The sequence below is a fragment of the Chiloscyllium punctatum genome, chromosome 5 (assembly GCF_047496795.1).
Source record: "Chiloscyllium punctatum isolate Juve2018m chromosome 5, sChiPun1.3, whole genome shotgun sequence".
NCBI classification, from domain to species: domain Eukaryota; kingdom Metazoa; phylum Chordata; class Chondrichthyes; order Orectolobiformes; family Hemiscylliidae; genus Chiloscyllium; species Chiloscyllium punctatum.
The window spans coordinates 127,399,595-127,426,262 of NC_092743.1; the positions used below are offsets into that span (position 1 = coordinate 127,399,595).

Here is a 26,668-nt window from a genome sequence, read left to right on the forward strand (position 1 = left end):
GTGTTGCTGAACAAAGAGACTTTGGAGTGCAGGTTCTTGAAAGTGGAGTCAAAGGTAGATAGGATAGTGAAGAAGGTGTTTGGTATGCTTTCCTTTATTGATCAGGGTATTGAGTGCAGGAGTTGGAAGGTCATGTTGCGGCAGGACATTGGTTGGGCCACTGTTGGATATTGCATGCAGTTCTGGTCTCCTTCCTACTGGAAAGATGTTGTGAAACTTGAAAGGATTCAGAAAAGATTTACAAGGATGTTGCCAGGATTGGAGGATTTGAGCTGTAGTGAGGGGTTGAATAGGGTGTTTTCCCTGGAGCGTCGGAGGCTGCAGGGAGACCTTATACAGATTTACAAAATTATGAGGGAATGGAGAGGATAGATAGGCAAAGTCTTTTCTCTGGAGTCAGGGAATCCAGAACTAGAGGGCATAGGTTTAGAGTGAGAGGGGAAAGATTTAAAAGAAATCTAAGGGGCAACTTTTTCAAGCAGAGCGTGGTATGTGTATGGAATGAGCTGCCAGAGGAAGTGGTGGAAGCTGGTACAATTACAGCATTTAAAAGACATCTGGATGGGTATATGAATAGGAAAGGTTTAGAGGGATATGGGCCAGGTGGTGGCAGGTGGGTCTAGATTGAGTTGGGATATCTGGTCGGCATGGATGAGTTGGACCGAAGGGTCTGTTTCCATGCTGTACATCTCTATGACTCTGTATGATTAGGACAAGAGAGATTTTCAACCTAAATGTAAAGCAAACAAGTGAAGGAGGGCAAAAGAAAGAATAAATTCCAGGAAGACTTTGTTGGCAAGGGAATGAGTAGAGAGATCGGATGTGAGATTACAAAGATGCTTAAGTGCAAAGTGGGTTAAGACCGTGTTAAAATGTGGTTATGGCAATGCCCAAAATAAATATGGAGGAAATCATGCAGGAGGACAAACCATCAGGGGTAGGGAAATACTGAGTTATGGCTGTTGAAAAATCAGGATGAAGGACTAAACAATGCAGAGTGTCGCATAGTTGTACTTATTCAAGACAGCATAATGGTGATTGAGGAAAGGGATACCGCTATTAGCAAGACTAAAATAGAATCCAAATAGATTAAAGCAGCGTGAATCACATTCATAGATGTCATCTGTGGGGCACTGAATTGTGGAAGGGATTTGGAGGAGAAAGAGCAGAAAATTAAGGAATTGAGTGAAAAAGCAAAATAAAATAGTCATGGAGGATTTTAACTGCCTGAATGTGATTTGGGTAGAAGCAGTGGATAAAGAGACTAAGGGAGCGGAATTCCTACAATGTGTTCATGGGTCCTTTCCAAGAAAAGATATGAAAAACCCCAACAAGGCAAGATCTGTTATTAGATACATTAATGTAGAATGAACCAGATCAGATAACAGAATGATGCAATATTAGGTATCATTTAGACAACAATGACCATTCTAATGATAAGGAAGGATATTGTTTTGTTGAAAACCAAATCGGGGAATACTGATTTTATGGGGTTAGTGACAGAACTTGAAAAAGAAATGTCAAAATAATATTAGAAAATGACAATGCAGAACACCAATGGGTAGTATTTCAAAATCCAAAGAATAAAATATATTTCCCTGAAAGGGAAGTCCAAACATACATAAGTAACAGTTCATCAATGAATTAAGATAAGGGAACAGCTGAGGTTTCAGAGCAAGACCCACTTTAAGAACATGGGCAGCAGAGTGTGCGGGTTAAATTCAGAGAAGATCTACTTGGCCGATTCCTGGGATGAAAGGGTTGCCTTCTGAGGAAAGGGCCTATACCTGTTGGAATTCAGAAGAGTCAGAAGTGATTTGCTCAAAGCATGTAATGTTCTGAGGGATCTTGACAGGGTAGATGGTCAGAGATGTTTTTCCACATGGGGGAGCCCAGAACCGGAGGCGGGGGATTTCCATTTCAAAATGGAGTTCTTTATTAAGATAGAGATCAGGAGAAATTGCTTCTTCTTGAGGGTTTTAGTGTTTGGAAACTTATCCCCCAGTATGTGGTGGCAGTTGAGTTAATGAATCAAATCAAGACTGATTTCCAGATTTTAGATTGATAAAGGAGCTGAGGGTTATTGCTGCAAGGCAAGAAATTTCGGCCATGCCTCATTAACCATGCTTTTAACTTTCAGCCCATTTCCACAAGTTTAAGTAATATCCAAGCCAATCGAGTCATATGCATAAAAATGCAGTTTTTCTACAATGACAGCTTTACTCTCATTTGTACACATGTATCACTTTGACCTTCCACGACTCACTTATTCCAGAATTTTGTGTTTACTTTGGAACAGATCTAATTAAGCTACACACCAAATTCTGATGATCTCTGCTGTTTATGTTGGCTTGCTGCATTTAAAAATCATTTAACGTTTTTATTCAATAATATGGTAATTTGTTGTTTGGTAGGTGTGATGCGAGTAGCCCATACATCCATCCAGTGGGCTGGTGTCAGGAACAAGGCAAGACCCTCACACCTCCCCAAGGTGGGTGAGTTAATATGCTTCAGAACAGTTCTCTGAAATCAGGGTAATAATAGACCATAAGAAATGTATAAGCATGTCGGTTGTTCAAACCTTCAAACGTTGTTATCAATTAGGTAATTCCTAAAATAGCTACACGTGTAGTTATCCACTAAGGATGACTGCGATGTCTGCAATTGTTTGGAAATTTCCTCTTCATTGAGAAAAGAATGTTCTGTACCATGAATGCTCATAAAAACAACAGAACAAATCAAAATCTCAGTTGCTACTTGGGTGTAAAGTGATACTCATTTTCCAGACTTTGGTAATACTTGATGCAATTCTTGCATCAAAGTGAAAATTAAGCAGTTTTCTCATTGATGTCTGTATACCTGCCCCCTCATCCTCGCCAAAAGAAGTGGAAAGTGAGCTGCTTTCTATGGTTTCCCCATCGCTGACTCTAATTTTGTAAAACCCCACAGTTGTCCCAGCAGACAATTCATACAGAGCAACAATTATAATAGTAACTTAGTGCAATCAGTTCAACTTCTGTTCACATATAAATAAGGAGCGAATATAAATACTCTCTCAAAGAATGTTGCAAAATGCAGAAAGGCAGTCTCACTCAATTGTCCAACCAGCAATGCACAGACATTGTTTCTTCTTCACTATTTTCTTGTTGTGTGGAATAACATTTCAATATTATGATTTCAAGGGAAATCTGTAAATTGAGACAAGTAATTTAAGCTACCAATTAGTAACTGAAAGACTTGCATCACAAATTATACAATCAAAGGTTCTTTGTATAAAAACTATTACTTTATCAACATTATGCAACGCAAGCGCTCAACCTTCCATGTTTCATAAACACTGGAATTTTAAACTCAAAACCTTCAACAAATCATTTCACATATGACTTTTATTTCCATTAAAGAGATCCCCTATACCATACACAGTCTTGAAGTTTCTTCACTTCTGGAAACAGTTCAAGTGGTGTCATCAGCTTTTAAAAATTCGCTTTGACCCTCCTCAGTGTTTCTGTTGCTGTCTGTGATATGAAATTTCCTTGCCTTGTTCCACCAGCATCCAGCAAGAGAACACTTCTGAAGTATCTCATGATAGTAGACAGCTCAGCTCAAGAGTGGGATTCAATGGTTTCAGTGGCTCCAACATTGAGAAGCTCCCTTGGACAGTTTTTTTCTCCTGTACAGATCGTGGCAGACACATTCACTGCTTTGTTCAAAGCTGCTGCCCAGTTGATCCAAACCCAACTGTTTGTCTCTGTGAGAAATCACACAAATAACTCAAATCGATAAATACTATCCCTGCAACCTATCTCCATGGCAATGTGACACACTTAAGGTGTGCGAAATAGAGATTTAAACAAGCGATCTTCAATTCTGTAATCTGGCTTTTTGCTCCAGGAAATGTCAGGATAATTTAAATCCATTATGAAAAAGACAACAGTTGACATGCTTTTTCCATCAGGAAAATCAGAAAAAGGTCAACCATTTAAAGTTTTCTTCCTTCCAACTCTGACTTTATTACATAAATGTAGGCCATTGTTTGAATGGTAATTACATTAGCTCAGTTTATTAGCCCCTCAAAACACGTGTGTCCACTAACGTAACACTTAAAAATTTCAATTCCAAAGCATTTTACTTATGGTTGCTTTAATTTTGTACAAGAAAGTTAAATGTTTTTGTCTTATTTAAGTCTCATATGTGTATCTCTCGGCACGGTGGCTCAATGGTTAGCACTGATAGCCTTACAGTGCCAGGGACCCGGGTTCGATTCCAGCCTTGGATGACTGTCTGTGTGGAGTTTGCACATTCTCCCCATGTCTCTGTGGGTTTCCTCCGGTTTCCTCCCACAGTTCAAAGATGTGCAGGTCAGGTGGATTGGCCATGCTAAATTGAACATAGTGTTAGGTGCATTAGTTAGAGGGGAATGGGTTTGGGTGGGTAACTCTTCGGAGGGTCGGTGTAGACCTGTTGAGCTGAAGGGCCTGTTTCGACACTATAACGAATCTAATTTAATCTCAACTTTCTTTTCCTCTATTTATTTTGCTTTCTGTCCACATTTCAACTTTCTAACTTGTACTTCTTGGGTTAGACTGTGGTTCTCAGTAAAGAGCCTTAAAACTGATCAGTTAAGGGGACATACCACTACCAATCTTGTTCATACACAGGTTTTCGATTCTCACAGCCAAATAAAATATCATTTTTGGCTTTAAGAGTCATATTGGTACGATTGATCAGCCCCTGTGGAAGGGGCAGAAAACAGACTGGTGACATTGAGAACTGCAGTTCTGGGAAGGATAGACATGGTTTGGGAGGTGACAACAACTTGAAAGACTTTGGGGTGGAAAAGGAGTTGGAAATAGGTCACTGGCTTAAAAAGATTTTTGAGCAAGGTTTTTCAAGAATTTATGTGGCTTCTTTAGATCTGGTAAAGGATGGTGAACTCACGTCCTTACAAGTCATACCCTTGCAAATCTGCATCCCTTGGATTGAAGAGAATATAAATGAGGCCCAGTTCAGAATGAATGACCAGCGTGCCAAAGGCAGATTTGAAGGTGAAGAAAGCAACATCTGAGGAGAGTGGACCATTAAAAACATTGTCTAACATGGGAACCAGGAAAGAGAGTTGGAAAAAGCTTTGGATTTAAGAGGGCACAGATCAGGCCCTTATCAGAAAAAATGACCAGGGTGAGAGTGTATTAGTTTGACTGGGATCAAGGACATCAGAGGTAGAGTTGACAGTGCCATTGAGTAAATCTGTAGTGGAAAATGGAGACCAAAGGCCTGTTGCTTGGGATTTTGCAATTTAGCGCAAATGGGCTTGAGGGAGTAAGGTTTTCTTCTTGTGGACAACTTGAGCATGGAGAGAGCATGAGGGAAAATAGGAGTGAAAACAGACAAAAATAAGAGTGCAGGGCTCTGGTATGAGAACATCAGAGGAAATTTGGTCCAGTGAGTTAGTGGAAGGGAGGGAAGTGGCAGCTGATTAACTGGTCTCAGTCTTAGTGACAGTGTGGTAAATAATGTTGGAGGTGAGGGTGAAGCTGATAGGTTTCAGGAGATGGTTTGCTTTAGAAAAAAGAAGCAGTAGGTCATGTTTGCACTCCAAGCCGATCCTGGAATAGAGAGCAGTTTTTAACAGGCTGTCGGAGAGTGGGAACTGGCCGTGACTCATGCAGTTGACTCAGATCTGCAATGGATGGCTAAATCGAGTCTACCATATCTTTAAATATCTGCACCCTTTGGATTTAAAAGGGCATAGATCAGGCCCTTAACAGAATAATGACTGGGTGCAAGTGTATTACCTTTACTGGGATTGAGGGTATCAGAGGTAGAGTTGAGAGTCCCATTGAGTAAACCAGTAGTGGAACAGCAGCAGAAATATTGTGGAAAATGGAGACCAGTCAGTTGTGATTTTACAATAGTATAACTGCTGAGTTCATGGCCCAAACAAGAAGTTATGTTTGGTTAAATTTGGCATTATAATAAAAATGTTAAATTATAATTTTGTGTAGCAATGTTCTCCAGTCATGCCAAATGCAATGTCTTAATTTTATGTTTTTGTGCTGGAAAATGTCCTGGAATATGCTTAGCTACTAAAACATATTATCTTCCAAGCTATTTAAGTGAATACTTCTGAATTCATTCTTTAAATTGATTTTTATTTATTCTATTTGTGTATGTATGAGTGGCTATCAATATTTCATCATCAATTTGGAAATGCATGAAAATGTGCACTTAAAATATGCTAACACTGAATCATAGAAAATAAAGCATCTGTGAAAGATGGACACTGTTAGCAATGGAATGGTCAGGCTGATGCAGTAATGTGTATTTCTGAGATTGCAACAGTATAAAAGGGTTGTTTGGGGTGTACCTGATTTCATACGGTTTAATCAAAATGTAACCAATTTTAATGCACATTGTGAAAACTTAACACGGTTTCATGTACAAATGGCTGCCAGTGCATTTTGATGTTTGACCATAAATGTCACCACTAGTGTTGCTTCAGTTTTGACAGCTTTGGTGTAAATTTAATTTTGAAATTTTCCTATCCCACACTGTATTTGAAACTTAAAGTTCTCAGTGCTTTTACTTTGTGCATGTATAAGACCATAAGACATAGGAGTGGAAGTAAGGCCATTCGGCCCATCGAGTCCACTCTGCCATTCAATCATGGCTGATGCGCATTTCAGCTCCACTGAAGAAGATGATGGAATGGAAGAAGAAGATTCTTATCCTTACTATTCTTTACCTGATACCCAAAATGCACCTGAAATATTAACTTAGTTTCTCTCTCCATATTTGTTGCCTGAATTGCTGAGTACTCAGGCAGTTCTTTTTTAATGTGAACATACCATATAAATTTGATATTTGGTCATGGTTTATTAGCCTTACACAAGATGTCATTTATCATTTCAACCAGATGTAAATGATTTGTTTCAAAAGGTATTTGTTTGAGATCTTGTTTAAAAAGTGAATTAAAAGTCTGATCAATTTTGTTTTAACCATAAATAACATTAAAGCAATGAAAAACGTAGATTTTTTAAAGCAAACTTTAAAAAGCCAGATATCCATAAATTCCATTTACCTGAATCAATTTAAACACTTAAAAGATGCCTTCTGTTGAGAGTAATTGTGAAATGCTAAGAAATATTAACCCTAATTTTTTTATCTGTGGATAGATCAGGGTTAGGGGACAAATGGTTCACATTTTTGCTTCTTCTGTCCCTGCCATTTTAAATCCGCAAATTAATGATTGAAGTTGAAAGACCTCAGGAGTAATATTGATTAACCGAACCCAACATCTGGAATGTGTCACCTATGTTTACATTATCTAATTTAAAATGGCCTCAAACTGCATGCAATCAGAGTGTATCTCTGAAACATTTAAGGATAATGAAAGGAGAAGCTTTTGGTGCTTGTTTTTCCTTTGTATGCATGCATTTTAGTAACGGCACAAATTAAATATTTATTATATTATTGCTGTGTTATATTTGTAAGGATAATTCAAATAGAGTTGAACTTGTTCCTTGCTTTTATACACAATTAGCTACAGACCGTGTTTAGAGACAAGTTAAACTTAGAAAACAGTATACCTGACCACGCTTAATTGCAAACAAACGTGAACCATTTCCCTGTTCATGACATATTTTGTTTTCAAGTAAACTTACTGTTTACTTCAGGTATAGGAATGGGCTTCATCTGAAATGAAAAGTGTGTAGAATGCCTTGATTTTCAAACGTGAATTGTTAGTAAGTGTTGTCAGTGCCTGAACCTCTTTCAAAGCTTCTTGTGATATATTGCTGCAGACAGAAATGACCAAAAATAAACATTTGTCACCATAGCTGTAATGTTTAAAATATCAAAATATCAGAAATGTAAATATTTCACAATAGCATCAAGCTGTATGCTCGAATCTTTGGGTAAGTTATTTCTTGAATGCCACAGATTCATGTAGGCCAGCATTTATTACCCATCTCTAATTGCCCAGAGGGCAGTTAAGAGTTAACACGTTACTGTGAGTGTGGAGTCACACACAGGCCATCCAGGCGGGGATGACAGTTCCCTTCCCTAAAGGACATTAGTGAACCAGATGTTTTCTGATAATCAACAATAGATTTGTGGTCATCATTAGACTCTTAATGCTAGACTTTTCTTGAATTCAAATGATGCCATCTGCCATGGCAGGATTTGAACCCAGGTACCCAGAATATTACTTGGGTCTCTTGATTCACAATTCAGCAATAATACCAAGTGGTTATCACCTCCCCTATATCTTTGCACAATATACACGAGTAATTTAGTTAACCAAACTAATATGATGCTTTTGTTTGGTTTTCTCTGTCAGTTTTGATATTCCTTTTGATTATTTGAAGAAAATCAGTGCATATTTAAAAAACTGTGATTTTAGTAAAACTGAGAGGTTTTTGGAGAAAATGGGAGAACACAAAGGTTTAAAATATGCCTAATGTAATGATGTGTACTCCTATTGGGATTTATGTCTGTACAAATTAGAAATCTTCCATTAATTACTTCAGTATTATTTTGTATCTATGCATATGAAATTTCAGTTATGAATTCTTGTAGGTTTTCATTTAAAATTTTAAATAAAAGCAATTGTTCCCCTACTTCAACATATGAAGCTGGGTGGCAGAGAGAGAATAGATGACAAAGAGAGAAGCAGTGTTCAGACTGATGCTAATTTGGGTTCTTAATTCATTTCCAGAACATAAAAAGTTAATTAACTGAATCTTAAAAAGGTCTCTAACAGGCATTAGCCAGTATGTAAATTTAATTGATATGTAAAACGAAAATTCTCTTCAGCAGTGGCTATAAGATACAGGCACATACCTCAGAACTCATTAGAAAATGTTGAAATCCCTGTGCACAAATATATGTTTGTGAAATAACTCCACAGAGGCCAGTATCCAGTCACCAAGTCACCGATTATTTACATGTGGAAAGTCCTTGACTCTGACACAGCTTCGTCAAAGTCAGCACCCAGGGTGTCGGAATCTCAAACATTCCTCTTTTTATCTGTCATCCAGGGCTCCCTGATTGGACCAAGTTAACAGCCCCTATCCGGGAACTCATATTCTTTGATGTCCACCGAGCTGATCTTGTTATAATCACAACATTTTGAAGTGTCCAAGAACCAGAGACCTTTCCTCTCTTGTTGAATCCATAGCTTTCAGGTCGGACCACATTTGGATCATTGTGCACAGTTTTGGGCGCCATACCTCAAGAAGGATGTACTGACCCTGCTGCGTGTTCAGAGGAGATTCACGAGAATGGTCCCGGGAATGAAGAGCTTAACATATGAGGAACATTTGAAGACTCTGGGTCAATGATCTTAGAAGGATGAGGGTGGATATAATTCAAACTTAGAGAATACTGAATGGCCTGGACAGAATGGATGTTGGGAAGATGTTTCCATTGGTAGGAGAAACTAGGACCCGAGGGCACAGCTTTAGAATAAAGGGAAGACTTTTTAGAACAGAGATAAGGAGAAACTTCTTCAGCCAGAGAGTGGTGAATCTGTGGAATTCACTGCCACAGAAGGCTGTGGTGACCACATCATTGAGTATATTGAAGACTGAGATAGATAGCCAGAAAAGATCTAAAGAGAATATGGAAATACAGGCTACTAGATTAGTTTGGACTGTGGTTGACAAAGAGTTTTTAGCAATTTTGGAAGATCTGAAAATAGATAAGACCCTTGGGGTGGAAGGGATTTGTCCTCGGAAGCCAGGGAGGAGATTGCAGAGCCTTTGGCTTTGATCTTTATGTCGTCATTGTGGACAGGAGTAGCGCCAGAAGACTGGAGGACAGCAAACGTTGTTCCCTTGTTTAAGACGGGGAATCGATAATTACGCATCAGTGAGCCTTACTTCGGTTGTGGGTAAGGTGTTGGAAACGGTTATGCGAGATAGGATTTATAATCATCTGGAAAGGAATAATTTGATTAGGGATAGTCAACACAGTTCATGAAGGGTATGTTGTGCCTCACTAACCTTATTGAGTTCTTCAAGAAGGTGACAAAGCAGATGGATGAAGGTAAAGCGGTTGATATGGTGTATATGGACTTCAGTAAGGTGTTTGTTAAGGTTCCACGTGGTAGGTTATTGCACAAAATATGAAGTTTCAGGATTGAAGGTGATTAGCCATTTGGATCAGAAATTGGCTAGCTGAAAGAAGACAGTGGGTGGGTGGTTGATGGGAAATTCACCCTTGAGCTCAGTTACCAGTGGTGTGCCGCAAGGATCTGTTTTTGGGGCCACTGCTGTTGTCACTTCTATAAATGATCCGGATGTGGGCGTGGAAGGTTGGGTTAGTAAATTTGCAGATGGCACTAAGGTAGGCAGAGTTGTGGATAGTGCCAAATGCTGTTATGGGTTACAGAGGGGCATAGATAAGATGCAGAGCTGGGCTGAGAAGTGGCAAATGGAGTTTAATGCGGAAAAATGTGAGGTAGTTCACTTCGGAAAAAGTAACAGGAATGCAGAGTACTGGGCTAAGGGTAAAATCCTTGGCAGTGTAAATGAACAGAGAGATCTTGATGTCCAGTTGCATAAATCCGTGGAAGTTGCCACCCAGGTTGATAAGGTTGTTAAGAAGGCATGTGGTATGTTGGCATTTATTGGTAGGGCGATTGAGTTTTGGAGCCACAAAGTTATGCTTCAACTATACAAGAAACTGATAAGGCCGCACCTGGAGTATTGCGTGCAGATCTGGTCACCGCATTATAGGAAGAACGTGGAAGCTTTGGAAAGGATTCAGAGGAAATTTACTAGGATTTTGCCTGGTATGGAGGGAAGATCTTCTGAGGAAAGGCTGAGGGAACTGAGGCTGTTCTTATTGGAGAGAAGAAGGTAAGAGGTGACTTAATTGAGACGTGTAAGATAATCAGAGGGTTAGATAGGGTGGACAGTGAAAACCTTTTTCCTCAGATGGTGAAGGCTAACATGAGAGGACATAGCTTTACATTGAGGGGTGATAGATTTAGGACAGATATCATGGGTAGTTTCTTCACTCAGAGTAGTAGGGATGTGGAATGACCTGCCTACAGCGGTAATAGACTGGCTGAAGTTAAGGGCATTTAAATGGGCATTGGACATACACTGTTTTATTATTATCCATATGTATGTTAGATGGGCATCAGATTAATTTCACAGGTCAGTGCAATATCGAGGACCGAAGGGCCTATACTGCACTTGTAACATTCTATATTCTATAGGTTCTCGATTGTAAAGGAGACCAAGGGTTATGGGGAGAAAGCGAGAGAATGGTGTTGAGAAACTTATCAGCTGTGATTCAGTGGCAGAGCAGACGCGATTGGTTGAATGGCCTAATTTCTGCTCCTATGTCTTATTCTCTTATTCAGCATGGGTTTAGTAAGGGAAGGTCGTGCCTGATAAACCTGTTAGAATTCTTTGAAAAAATAACAAGGTTAAACCATGGAAACCCAGTGGATGTTATCTACCTAGATTTCCAAAAGGCCTTTGATAAGAAGCCACACGGGAGGTTGCTGAGTAAGATGAGGGCCCATGGTGTTCGAGGTGAGCTATTGGCATGGATTGAGGATTGGCTGTCTGACAGAAGGCAGAGAGTTGGGGATATGAGGTTCTTTTTCGGAATGGCAGTTGGTGACAATTGGTGTCCCGCAGGGTCCAATGTTGGGGCCTCAGCTGTTCACTTTATATATTAATGATCTGGATGAAGGGACTGGGGGCATTCTGGTGAAGTTCACCGATGATACAAAGTTAGGCGGACAGGCAGGTAATACTGAGGAAGTGGGGAGGCTGCAGTAAGATTTAGACAGTTTAGGAGAGTGGTCCAAGAAATGGCTGATGAAATTCAATGTGAGCAAATACGAGTTCTTGCACTTTGGAAAAAAGAATACAGGCCTGGACTATTTTCTAAACAGTGAGAAAATTCATAAAGCTGAAGTATAAAGGGATCTGTTAGTGCTAGTCCAGGTTTCTCTAAAGGTTGACTTGCAGGTTGAGTCCGTGGTTAAGAAAGCAAATATAATGTTGTCATTTATATCAAGAGGTTTGGAATGTAAAAACAGCAATGTGCTACTGAGACTTTATAAAGCTGTGGTTAGGCTCCATTTAGAATGCTGTGTTCAATTCTGGGCCCCACACCTCAGGAAGGACATACTAGCACTGGAGCATGTCTAGCGGAGATTCACACGGATGATCCCTGGAATGGTAGCCCTAACATATGATGAACGGCTGAGGATCCTGGGATTGTATTCATTAAGTTTAGAAGGTTGAGGGGAGATCTAATAGAAACTTAGAAGATAATGCACGTCCAACAAAGAGTGGATGCTGGGAGTTTGTTTCCATCAGGCGGGGATCTTAGGACCCATGGGCACTGCCTTAGAATTAGAGAGGGTCAATTTAGAATGGAAATGAGGAGACATTTCTTCAGTCAGAGGGTGGTGGGCTTGTGAAATTCATTGCCACAGAGCGCAGTGGAGGCTGGAACGTTAAATGTCTTCAAGGCAGAGATTGATAAATTCTTGATCTCGCAAGGAATTAAGGGATATGGGGAGAGTGTGGGTAAGTGGCGTTGAAATGCTCATCAGCCATGAATGAATGGCAGAGTGGACTCATTGGGCCGAATGGCCTTACTTCCCATGTCTTATGGTCTTTCCGGCTCTCCCATCTGCTGAAATTTGTCAGGAGTCCATCAATCAATCCAATTCTGTATTCTACCCCCACTTCAGTTCTGCTAAATTTGACATTCCTTCATGGTGTTATTTTTTGATTTCCCATTCACTGTAGTTCTAAGCCAAAGAACCATTCACATCTCTCTGCGCTGCCAGCTCTGGAGTCCCACTCCAGTTCCACTGATCTTTTCCTTCCAGTGTTACATAAGCTCAGTGCCACTCCTGATGCTGCCAGTGTCTTCTCTCCTCCTGCATTGAAGTGAAACCCCATTCTCCAATCCACCACAACAGGAAATAACAAGTCGCTACATCCAGTTGTTTTATTTGATGTGCCAGCTTGCTGTGTACCTTCAGCATAAGAAATACTAAGGGATTTTCTTTTTTAAGGTAAATTGGTGATGGATAATGGATAAAATAACAAGCAGGCACTAAATAGTTTTTTCACAGAATAGTGCAGAGATTTTCAGAGTTTTAACAGTCAAATTCTGATAGCAGTTGGAGAATACCATGCAACGTACCATTAGGCAGGGGTGTAGTGGTAACACCACAAGGCTGGTAATTTTGAAACTCAGGCTAATGTTCTGGGGTCATAAGTTTGAATCCCAGGGTACCAGATGGTGAGATTTGAATTTGTTCAAGAAAAACATGAATTAAAAATTCACAATGTGGTCTCCTCTACATTGGGGAAATGAAATGCAGACTGGGTGACCACTCTGCCGAGCACCTGCATTGTGTGTGCAAAAATGGCCCTGAGTTCCCATTTGCCTGCCACGTCAATAGGCCATCTTTTTTTCACACCGACATTGCTGTTGCAAGGCTGGGTGTTGTGTTCCATTGAGCAGAGGTGCAAGTTTGAAGAATAACATCTCATTTTCTGTTTGGGGACCTCTTGCATTCAACATTGAGTTCAACACAAATGGACATTGAGTTCAACACCAATCCTGGCCTGATTCCATCCTTCCATGTTTTTCACCCATCCCACACTCTGTTTTCTAATGTCAGGGGTTGCTTTTAGCACAGTCACGCATTCTCACCTAATCCTTGGCCTACTATCACATTATATGGTTTGCATTTGGTACAGCTCACTCATTTTCTTCTATCCTGACCTCTTTTTATCACTTATTTGGCTTTTCCTCTGTCCTGGCCTGCTATCCATAGTCTCTGTGTTTACCTAACCCTTTCATATCTTGCTCTCTCTGGACTCCATTTCCACCAATCCTCATACCTGTCCCCTTCCTCCCAGCCCCGAAATTCAAATTCAGCATAAATGTCACTTTTTCCTCACCGCTAACGGCTCTGGTAAAGAGTTACCAGACTCGAAACATTAACTCTGCTTTCTTCCCATGGAAGTTGCCAGACCTGTTGAGTTTCTCCAGCAATTCCTGAATTTGTTTTAGCCTAATGGCAACTGTGTAACCACTCTAAGTTGTTGTAAAAACCCATCTGGTCCACTAATGTCCTTTAGGGAAAGAAACATACAGTCCTCCATGTGACTCCATACCAACAGCAATGTATTAGATTCTCAACTGCATTCAGGACAGTATGAGATGGGAAACAAATTTCGGCCTGGTCTACTTGCATGAAGAACTGTTTAGAGCATCTCAGTTCTAAGCAATACATCCCTCAGTTTAGTAGCACTGGAACAGTTGCTTTGCTATAAATTTAAAAAAAAACTTCAATTTCAATTCAAAATTCAAATTATGGTTCTTTGGGCCGAATTTTACTTATTTTTTTGGGCTAAGTCCGAGTTGCGTCATATTTTTGGAGGGATTCTGTTTCTATGTCCAGTGAGTGGTGTTGCCATAGCTCGCCATACTCTCCACCTGAACTACCTGGCCTTTTTATTACCCTGTCATGTCCCATTTTGAAACCATACGTTACTCCCAGAATAGCTTATTCCAGTAGTGGTTATTCTAGAATTGATCAGGACCCTTGTACCCATGCCATCTTTAAAAGCCTATTGTGCATCTGGACAAATGGCTGGGAAAGCAAGTGATGGGGATGACACAATGGGACTGCAGAGGGTTATGAATAGGTTAAGTGAGTAGTCAAAATGTTGACAAATGGAATACAACATGGGAAAATATGAATTTATGCACCTTGGCTGGAAGAATAGAGGAGTTGTTATTTAAATGGTGAAAGACTGCAGAAAGCTATGGAACAGAGGCAGTACCTATCCTTGAATCACAAAAAAAAAACTCAGCTTCCAAGCTCAGCAATAATTGGGAAGGCAAATGAAATATTGGCTGTTATTTCAAATGAAATGGAGGATGAAAGCAGTGAGGTAGAAATAAAAATGTACCAGGAACTAGCCAGACCAGAGCTGGAATACTGTGAACAATTCTGTGCTCTTTCTCTAAGGAAAGATAAACTGGCATCGGAGACAGTCCAGAGAAGGTTCACTCAGCTGATACCAAGTAGGAAGGGTCTGTCTTATGAGCAGAGGTTGAGTAGGTTGGTCCTGTACTCATTGGAAGATCGAAGAGTAACAGGTGACCTTCGTGAAGCATAAATGATTATGAGAGGACTGGATATAGTGAGGTTGTTTTCCATGGATCTGGAGTCACATGCAGAAAGGTTGTTTTCCCTTGTGGAAGAGTCTGGGACCAGATGGCATAATCACAGAATGAGGGACCATACATTGAGGACATCAATGAGGAATAATGTATTCTCTCAGAGTTGCAATTCTTTGCCACAGAGAAGTGTTGGAGTTGCACCATTAAGTATATTCAAGGCTGAAATAGGGAGGTTTTTGATCGATAATGGAATTGAGGATTATTGTGGAAAGAGACAGGAAGGTAGAGTTCAGAGTTATCAGATCAGTCATGATCTCTTTGAAAGGCAGAGTAGGATGAGCTGACTGGCCACCTTCTGCTCTTGTGTCTTATGGTCACTGACAGTCTGGAGCTGACCTGCATGGTCCCTGACATTTGCGCCAGAGAAGGGGAAAACACTTCCCTGCTTTGCGGCAGGGACCTGGAGGTCCTACTGAATGCCGTTACCTCCAAAGTTTAAGGAAAGATCTGGGCACAGGATGAAAAAGGCACTTTGTCCATGTAAAAATTTGGAGGCAGCAAAGAAAACACAGAATGAAATGAAAGTTCTGAAATCAAGAAGTATGAGACGCACCACATCAGGAAGAGAATCTGAGAAAAACTGCTTTTGTATTCGCAGTTGTGGGATCATCTTATCTGTAATTTAAAAATTACTGCAAAATAGATGCTTCGTGTTCCCCGTGTTCTATGTGGCACAGTGGTTATGGATTCTAAAAAATAAAATTCTGCATTTTTCTGTACGTAGTAACCTTGGATTTCAACAACTCATTGTTTTTTAAGTAAACACATGCAGGTCAGCAGAAGGTATTCTTGCAGCTTTTAAAAGCTATCTTTTATATAAATCCTTTGACTGCATCATTGATACATTACAGAGTTAATCGGAAGTGACTCTTCGACAAGTGCACTATAACCTTGCTGTATATCTGTGTGATATTACTCTTGTGGTTCTGTCTACTGTTTTGAATCAGAAGGGAGCTATTTTTTGACAGAAACCTGTTAATATGAAGTTCAGAAAAATGCATTTGATTTATTGTATCCTGTAGAATATTCAGTTAGAATTTCCACTACAATTGCTGTGGTGCAAAATTTAGAACGTCAGTTGCTTCAAAAATATATTGCTTTAAATATATTATGCAAATTTTATGTCCAAAATGACGGACCTAAGCTTAATTGGCACTGTGTGTATTTTCCAGGTACAAATTTGGCAGATGATCATCCAATTCTGCTCCTCTTGACTCCACCACTGTGTCAAAGGACTGAATTGAACTTTACTGCACAGCCTCTGCCCTTCAGATTTGATCCATGCAACCCAAACCCCACACTACCTCCTCTGTCTCAAGAGTGCCTTGAAGGCAAAGCATGTTGTATAGGGGCCGAAATTTGGAGCTAAAATATTTGGGCCACCCAAAGAGTCAACGGGATAAACGGTCTCATTGCTGCTGGCTGCTCCTCAGCCGTTTAATGCTGAGTATGCTATTACTTTGCTCAAGGCAAGTGATCTACCCCATCTTGGGAGAAAGTCCAACCTTCAAGAGCTGGTGACCAATCCGATTGCTCGACAGCTCTTTGGTATGGTAGCACTAAATCCAAGTGGTGGTTGCTGCTGGGACTGCAGATAGTCGCAAAGGAAAAGGAGCTGATGGACACAGGGACCTGCCAAAATAGATCCCTCGCTTTGCTCAACCTCAGCTCAGTAAAAGCTGTTGGGTTGTCCAACTGGTATCAGCCTCAATCTGCTGTGGTAAATTATTGGTGGATCAGGATCAGGCCCTTAATTTGCTATGGGTTTCCACTTAGCAACCTAAGTAGACCAAAGACAGACTGATTGTGTGATATCTCCACTGCCTCCCATCTTAAATTATTTTGACCTTGAAAGTAATGTGGTTCTGAGAATTACAGCATTTTGAGCTCAAACCTCTTGTTGCTAGAAATATCCCTGCTCAAACCAGATTTGCTCCTGAGTTAACTTAAGCCTGCAGAAAAATGGCTATCTTACCAATATGACCTATAAAACTTAAGGCTTAATTGACATGAAATAAAACCAAGAAAATGTGTCATAAACCACTGGTTGGAGATAATACACTGTTAAGGAAATTAAATAGAATTGTTAAAATGTTCTTTTTGGTGGTGCAATGAAGGTACAACTTTTAAATATGTGAATTATTTATTATTCCTGAATTTATACATGGTAAAGCCACAAGATTAAGTAGAGAAGGGATAAAATATTGCAAATTTCAGAATTGTGGAACCAGAATGAGGTGAAATAATTTCATTAAAATGACAGCACCTGTGGAGTGACTGACTTTGATGATTGATAATAAAGAGAACATGCAATCAATCTCTAGATATTAGAAAGTGAATTTGATGAAATATGTAATTTAAGTTGATGAGTCTATTTTAATACGTATTCAGAGAATGTTTTGTTCATATCATTGTAAGCAAATATATTAATTGCTTTTGCTTTGAGGACATTGCAGTATTTAATATTTGCCATTTCAAAGAGAGCTTGGTAATGTACCATAAAACTGTTCGATTCAGAAAGTAGATAAATTGGAAACTTCTGCATGTATATTTCTGCGGAGAACTGAAAATATACTGCTTCAAGATGAGAAGGGAAAATAACCATTTGAGACCCCCAATTAGTTACTGTAAATTTGTGGTCACTAGTGATCTAAATAGGCATGAATGAGTAATCAAGGAATTGAGAGTTCAACCTCCACCATTTCATGACATTTTGAACTCAGTTTTTTAAAACTTAAAAATGAGATGATGTCTGGTGTAAATAAAGTGGGCATGAAGTCTTCTGAAGAAGGAAAATTGCTACGGTTGTCCAGTTTGATTTATACGTGAGTTTAATCCCATTTTACAATGTTTGTAGATTTATTGACTCATTTATTGTCACGTTTATTCAATGCAAACTATGATTGCCATGAATTGGCACCATTCTCATTAACTTAAAAATTAAAAATAAAGAAAGAAAATTTAGGGAGAATCCAACTTTTCCTTCTCCTCTGCTACTGTCCCACTCTGGGTTTCACCAGCCCACACCATGCTGCTGCCAGATGTGTCAAGTTGTTTTAGTCAACTAAATTTCTCCTAATACTGGTTTTAATTATTTAATGAAAAATCATGAATGCAATTCATCAGTAAATATGAAGAATATTGTATTTGATATTCATGTTTAAAATGGTGAAATAAAATCTAATTGTGGGTTTTCTTATTTTCTTAAGTCCATTGCCATTTGTAGTAGTTTCATAAATTAATTGTTGGATTAGTAGACTTTTACCTCAATTCACTAAACTGACTGAACTCTTGCAAGACTTGCTTGTAACTTCTTCAAATGTTGCATCATACACACTATAATACATTTGATCAGTTTTATGGAATGGGACGGCACGGTGGCACAGTGGTTAGCACTGCTGCCTCACAGCGCCAGAGACCCAGGTTCAATTCCTGCCTCAGTGCGGAGTTTGCGCATTCTCCCCGTGCCTGGTTTTCACCCACAGTCCAAAGATGTGCAGGTTAGGTGAATTGGCCATGCTAAATTGCCCGTAGTGTTAGGTAAAGGGGTAAATGTAGGGGAATGGGTCTGGATGGGTTGCTCTTCGGAGGGTCGATGTGGACTTGTTGGGCCAAATGGCCTGTTTCCACACTGTAACTAATCTAATCTAATCTAATCTATACACCTTCTCTGTGTTGTGCATGTTTAGCTTAGTATAACACTAATGCTTCAGCACAACTTCTTGGGCTGAACTCTGATATGAGCCTTGGCTCAGGGGTAACACTTTCACTTCAAAGCCTCACGACATGACACAATCCAGGCTGAAACGTCAGTGTAATATTGAGTGAGGGCTGTATTGTCAAACATGATGTCTTTCAGATGCACTGTTAAAATAAGGCTCTGTCTGCCCCTCCCACAGACACAAAAAAATCCACAGTACTATTCCAAGGAGAGCAGGAAGTGCACCTTTACATCTGGCCAACAATAACAATTATTCCTAAAATCGGGAAGAATAGCTGGAAATGAAAGAGGCGTGAAGTTGCCTTGTGAGGAAGAGAGGAAGTGCCCTTTTGCTCCCTCTGACCCACAATGTAAGTTTGAGTTTGGTTCACATGTGCTTCCCAGTTAAAATGGCATTGCAGCGCTAATGATTTTATCCTTTCACAACGTGGAATCAGAAGTAAAATACAAGCAATGTGAGCAGGTCAGGCAATGTCCATTTAGATGGTTAGATATCCAACTTTAGAGAGGCACGATCATGCTCGGTGCACCATCAAAGATTCAAGCAGTTGTGTCCAATTCTCCACATGCACACATCCATAAGAGTGAAATTTAGAATCGAGTGATACCCTCTCAACCTTGTACACTCAAGCAGCTTGTCCACACCTGTTACCTCACTTCAGAATAATTTGTGATTCCTTCCAAATTAGAATATTTTGTCAAATGGAGGTAATTGGGATCAGCAGAAACCTTTATCTAGGTAGCCCACTTTCTTTAAAATGTGTTGCTGGAAAAGCGCAGCAGGTCAGGTAGGTTCAAAGGAACAGGAGAATCGACGTTTCGGGCATAAGCCCTTCTTCAGGAAGAATCTGAAGAAGGGCTTATGCCCAAAACGTCGATTCTCCTGTTCCTTTGCTGCCTGACCTGCTGCGCTTTTCCAGCAACACATTTTTAAGCTCTGCATCTGCAGTCCTCACTTTCTCCTAGCCCACTTTCTTTCTTCAGTGTTGTTAATTTTATTTATAAATGACCTATTTGCATATTGTTTCCATCAGCTGAACAGCTTCTGGTATATTTGGTGTCAGCAACTGTACAGAAGTGAAGGACTTTGGAAATGAATTTGTACCTTTATTGTGTAAAAAGAATAATGTAGAATTGTCTTGTCTTAATTAAAAAAAACACAACATACAGGAGCATGTTTTTCTGAAAAATAGTCATAAATTTAGTCAGAACTGTAAAGATAAAGGGAATGTGGCAGATGTTGTTCATGTACATTTTCAAAGGGGTTATGAAAATATGTGTTAAGAGAAGTGAAGCTCAATGCATATAATAGATATAGAAACCCGAGAGCAATCTGGTATTTATCACAGCCTTGTTTGTGGGATATTGGTGCATAGAAATTGATTAAAATCAGTGATAACATTTAGAAATAATTAATTGCGTGTGTTAATCTGGCATCTTCAAAAACCATTTCAGAACGCATATCCTCTGATGTCTTTGGTTACTTTTCTATAGTTTCCATTGCTCTCATATGAAGGACCCAACAATGATTTGTTATATGAAATGTGCTCTCAGCTAGAGGAACATGGCTTAGAAAATATGTTTTGCTTTACTTGACCTACTTTAAATAGTAAGCTAAATTTCATTGCAGAAATGTAATGGTTTTATGCACAGAAATATAGCTTTTCTCTCTCTCTCAAGCTGATATGCGAAACACTTGGATTACCTAAACTCTTGGATTTATCAATTTAACATGTTGTATAATGTTTGAAATGCAAAACTGAGCTTGACCGTTTAGTAATCTGTGTAGAGACAGTTACATTTTCTACATGTTTTGGCCATGAATATGTTATTCCAGATCGGTATAATTGGCAAACCTTTTATTCCAGGATATTCTGATGCAGAAAATTTTTCCTGGAAGAAATATTTGGAGGAGATGGGTGCTACCTCCGCTCCAGCTCGTGCTTTCAAAGTGGTACGTCATTGTTCTTGCAGCTATCCACTCCTGATATTGTAAGGTCGCATTAAATAACAAGTTGTATTGTTTTTATGAACTAATGCAAATGTTTTCAAATCATTGCAAATAATCTAAAACATAAGTTATAAACATGTTTGATTGTTCAAGTTTGAAATTTGCCCCATTATGACAATTCTTCTTGATGTTTATAAAGTCATCCATTGTAATAGTTGCTTTGTGATTCATTGCACAATTGAAATATATATCACTGGCAATAATTATGCTACCTGAAGTAACACAGACCAAGGCTATGATCTATCAGGGTGTTTTGTTCACTGTATTTAAAAATGTTCCCAATTTACTAGTCATAGGCAGACGATTCTGAAGTGCTTTGTAACTAAGAGCTAAGTACGTATTAGCACACCTCTCCGTTTTTGTAAATAGTACAAATACTCCTGTGATTGTTTCTGCATTTAACAAAGAGTAATTTTGCAGCAATGAATAAGGGTGTTCCAGAAGTAATTCTAGAGATAGTTCAGGTAATATACTTGAAAATGCATAATGCTTCCAGTTGTGGCTCTCTTAGAGACCACAAGAGAATTATAGACAGCAGAGACTGTCTTCATTCACCTGTCAAAGAAAACAATGTGTTGTTCTTTCTCCAAATCATCATACTCCGTCTTAATTGTTCAGAAAAGTTTTGACTCTGCTTGCAGATGTATTTATTGACTCTGTGTGGCAATGTTCTTCATATCAGTTGTTCCCCTCATCAGTTTATTCTGTGTTTCTTGTTATAGTAACTTCAATCATAGAAGAGCAACAGTGTTTGCCAGCTCTTTTGAAGAACAAACCAGTTAATCCAATCTTCCCTCTTTCATTATATCTGTGTTTTATTTTTGATCCTTTAAGTATTTCTCCAATACCCTTTTTGAAGTTTACAACCAAATTTGTTTACAGCATCTTTTAAGGCAGCACGTTTGAGATATTATATAATTGTAAAAGTAAATTCCATCATCTGGCCCATGTTTCTTTTGCCAATCATCTTAAAACTCATCTTTTCAGACAAGATCAATCCCAGTGTCTCCCATCTATTCACACAAACTGTAATCCCCCATTCACAATGTAAATTTTTATTTGACCCTATCCATGATTTTCTGAAGTGGTACATAGAATTGTACTCTCGTTGGTTATGAAAGAGTGTTTTCTGCTTGTTTAGCATAAGTAGTCACCTTTTTGTGCTTTATATCTCTGTGAATATAACATCACCAACTCAAGTTGTCTTAAACTTGCACTGTAGTTCAGCCTGTTGCTGGTTTATTTTTCCTGACTCAATGATTTTAGCTATTTTATGCTGCATGTACCCTTGCATGTCCTTTAACTTCACCTTTTATAATTTCCATAATAATAATCATATGTGTGGAACTAATTCTTTCCTTCTCTTATGTAGAGTCTCTCCTTTATTGCCATTTATTACTCAATCCTCCGTTCATTTACACATTTATTTTAATCATGACTGTTATCGCTTTCTGCTTATTACTTCCAGATTAGCTAGTCCCTTCTTTACTATCAAATTTTACTGAGTTTACTGAATCTGAAATTAGGAAAAAGAGTTTGTCCAACACCTTGGTTACACCATTCAGATTAGAAGGAGAATATTGAACTTTCTTTCACTAGGAGTAAATATTGTAGCCAACAGACTATATGAGCACCAAAGTAAGTTTACGCGCAATGTTTTAAATGGAAGGTTTCCCTTCAATCCAGACTGAGCAAATGGCATCTTTTCATGATGTTGTTCTGTGTTTGCTATTTTCTTGTGGGCATTGAATGATGGAAATCTCGTGAAACTCCTGGAATCATGGATGAGGCCAATTTTTTTTTTGTGGCTGAACCAAGTAATTGCACAAAATGTATGCTACTGCTATCTTTTAAAGGAGTGTAAATTATCCCATTTTAAACCTAAGGAAACAACCTATCAGCGTTCTCTTTCCAGACTTCCAGTGGAAATCCTTGAGAAACAGTGTTAGTGCTGTTTTTCTATGATTCCTACGACAGAAATGTAGTTGGAAGTCTTTGATATAAGATGATGGAGTAACTAATAAAACCTGGTATTTAGAACATAGAACATTACAGCGCAGTACAGGCCCTTCGGCCCTCGATGTTGCGCCGACCTGTCATACCAATCTGAAGCCCATCCATGTACGTGCATATGCTTGTCCAGTGACGGCTTAAATGTACTTAAAGTCGGCGAATCTACTACCGTTGCAGGCAAAGCATTCCATTCTCTGAGTAAAGAAACTACCTCTGACTATATCTATCACCCCTCAATTTAAAGCTATGCCCCCTCATGCTCGCCGTCACCATACTTGGAAAAAGGCTCTCCCTGTCCACCCTATCTAACCCCCGATTATCTTATATGTCTCTATTAAGTCACCTCTCAACCTTCTTCTCTCCAACGAAAACAGCCTCAAGTCCCTCAGCCTTTCCTCATAAGACCTTCCCTCCATACGTGGCAACATCCTAGTAAATCTCCTCTGCACCCTTTCCAAAGCTTCCACATCCTTCTTATAATGTGGTGACCAGAACTGTACACAATACTCCAAGTGTCGCCGCACCAGTGTTTTGTACAGCCGTAGCATAACCTCATGGATCCAGAACTCGATCCCTCTATTAATAAAGGCCAAAACACTGTATGCCTTCTTAACGACCCTGTCAACCTGTGTGGCAATTTTCAAGGATCTGTGTAACTGGACACCGCGATCTCTCTTCTGATCGACACTACCAAGAATCTTACCATTAGCCCATTACTTTGCATTCCGGTTACTCCGACCAAAGTGAATCACCTCACACGTGTCCGCATTAAACTCCATTTCCCACCTCTCAGCCCAGCTCTGCAGCTTATCTATGTCTCTCTGTAACCTACAACATCCTTCGTCACTATCCACAACTCCACCAACCTTAGTGTCGTCTGCGAATTTACTAACCCACCCTTCTATGCCCTCATCCAGGTCGTTTATAACCAGTGGACCCAACACCAACCCTTGCGGTACACCACTAGTAACTGGACTCCAGGATGAACATTTCCCATCAACCACCCCCCTCTGTCGTCTTTCAGCAAGCCAATTACTGATCCAAACTGCTTTATCTCCCATAATCCCATTCCTCCGCATTTTGTACAATAGCCTACTGTGGGGAACCTTATCGAACGCTTTGCTGAAATCCATGTCCACCACATCAACCTGTTTACTCTCATCTACCTGTTTGGTCACCTTCTCAAAGAACTCAATAAGATTTGTGAGGCATGATCTACCCTTCACAAAACCGTGCTGACTATCCCTAATCAAATTATTCTTTTCTAGATGATTATAAATTCTATCTCTTATAATCTTTTCCAACACTTTACCAACAACTGAAGTAAGGCTCACTGGTCTATAATTACCAGGGTTGTCTCTACTCCCCTTCTTGAACAGGGGAACCACATTTGTTATCCTCCCGTCTTCTGGCACTATTCCTGTAGACAATGACGATTTAAAGATCAATGCCAAAGGCTCGGCAATCTCCTCCCTGCTTCCCAGAGGATCCCAGGATAAATCCCAACCGGCCCAGGGGACTTATCTATTTTCACACTCTGCAGGATTTCTAATACCTCTTCCTTGTGAACCTCAATCACACCGAGTCTAGTAGCATGTATCTCAGTATTCTCCTCCACAACATTGTCATTTTCCAGAGTGAATACTGTAATACTTTAAAATTGCTTCAAACTCGGTGACTTTGAAATTCTCACTGAGTTCTGTAAAAACCTGTCTTGTTCATTCATGTCCCTGAAGGAAGGAAATGTACCAATCTTACCTGTTGTGGCCTGGCCGTGACTCCAAGCCCACAACAGTATTGCTAAGTCTTAACCACTCTCTGAAATGGTCAAGTAAGCCACTCAGTGAAACTAAAGCTCCTGAGTGTTTGGTGGGGTTTCACCCAATATGTAGTAGGCTACGTAGGCCGGCTAATCTGTGCCCAGCAGATTTGTAAAATAGGAAAGATATTGCAGATTGCTGAGTTTGGGTGCGTTGCTGTATGTTGTCTTTGCCTCCAATATGCATTTTCTTTTGAAGGCCGCTGCACTGGCTTTATTTGGTGAGATCAGGTGCAGTGATCCTGGATGAGTTTCCTCCAGGTCTCTGGATCAATGTAAAGAATCCGAGAGCAAAGATTTCCAGTGTCTTTGATGTTTTTCATAGAATATGAGAAGTAGAGGACCTTAATCCATTCAGCCCTTCGAGCCTGCTCCACCATTCGATATGATCATGGCTGATCATCCAACTTTGTACTCTGTTCCAGCTTTCTCCCGATTCCCTTTGATCCCTTTAGCCCAGAGAACTAAAACTAATTGTTCTTAAAAACATTGAATGCTTTGGCCTCTTTGGCAGAGAATTCCACAGGCTCACCACTCTCTGAGTGAAGAAATTTTACCTTCACTCAGTTTCCTTTGTCAGCAGCCAGAGCAGGCCTGAGATTCAACCCTCCATAGAGAATGAACTTTGGTGAATGAATGTCAGATGTTGTAATTCCATGACAAACCCAACTCGCTGACTTTCTCAATACTGTGCATATGTTCAGCAAACCAGGTCAGGTAAGCACCTCAGTGTATGGTAATTTTCCTGCCATCTCATCTTCAGGACTTGCTGAAGTATGTCTAAGTGAAAGTAATTTGGTTTCTTAGAATGACATTGGTCCACAGTCCAAGTCGTACATACATAAAATGGAGTGGGCAGGATTATTTCTATGCAGACAAGATAGATGAAGTTATCTACCGTTGCTAAGCCCTGGACATGAATTAAGACATTGCACTTGAGATTGGATTTTCCTGGAACAGGCTGATTATGATGCCTCAGTTTTGTGCCAATTGTTAGGTTGAAATTGACACATTGGGGAATGAAGTTGGTACTGCAGATGCTGGGGATTAAAGTCAAGATTAGAGTGGTGCTGAAAAGCACAGCAGGTCAGGCAGCATCCGAGGAACAGGAAAATCGACGTTTCGGGCAAAAGCCATTCCTAATGAAGGGCTTTTGCCTGAAACGTCGATTTTCCCGCTCCTTGGATGCTGCCTGACCTGCTGTGCTTTTCAAGAACCACTCTAATCTTGACATTGGGGAATGAGCCCATGTAACATTGCATATTCAGTTCTGAACAACACCTACTGCACAATTATCAGCACACAGAGACTGTAAAGTATGGCCGTGGAGACTTCAATCTTTGTCAGGAGTCATCTGCAAATGAACAGCTGCCAACCATTCAGGTTCTGATTTTGATGCCAAGATTGCAATTGGAAGACACTGGAGAGCGTTATCACTCTCGCACTGCCCTGTTTAATTCCATTAATGTCAGGAAATAGGTCAGAAAACTTGTCATTATCCAGGATATGTGAATATGTCATAGTGATGAATTTCCATTACCGTTCCAAAGCTCTTAACAGTTGATTCTATCAAAGACCTTGATCCGGTCAAAAACACAATGGAGAGATCGATGTTCTTTCCTTGGCATTTTTCTGGATGCTGTCTGATTGCGTACTTTTCATTGTTCATTTCCGAAACAACACTCTGACAGCAGATCCCAGTTGTAATGTTGCACTAAGCAGTTTTGGGAGAATTTGTAATGAACTAGTAGACCCTCAGCACTTTACAGACTCTTGTGTGGTTTGCAGATGACTGGAGTTGCCCTCTTTTCTGATTCAGCCAAATTTCTATGAACATGAAGCAGACTTGTGGATG

The 26,668-nt window shown here is 39.8% G+C and overlaps 1 protein-coding gene across 3 annotated transcripts in view; it reads left to right on the plus strand.

Annotated features, from left to right (window-relative positions):
• Positions 1-26,668, plus strand: part of LOC140477418 (lethal(3)malignant brain tumor-like protein 4) — a 293,436-nt gene that overhangs the window by 116,020 nt on the left and 150,748 nt on the right. For all 3 annotated transcript variants that reach the window (XR_011960721.1, XM_072571276.1, XM_072571275.1), the window contains exons 13-14: positions 2,415-2,491; positions 20,839-20,924. Coding sequence is in view for 2 of the 3 variants with exons in the window: in XM_072571276.1 (XP_072427377.1) it covers positions 2,415-2,491; positions 20,839-20,924 (163 nt within the window). In the remaining variant the exon portion in view is untranslated. The remainder of the gene's footprint in view (positions 1-2,414; positions 2,492-20,838; positions 20,925-26,668) is intronic.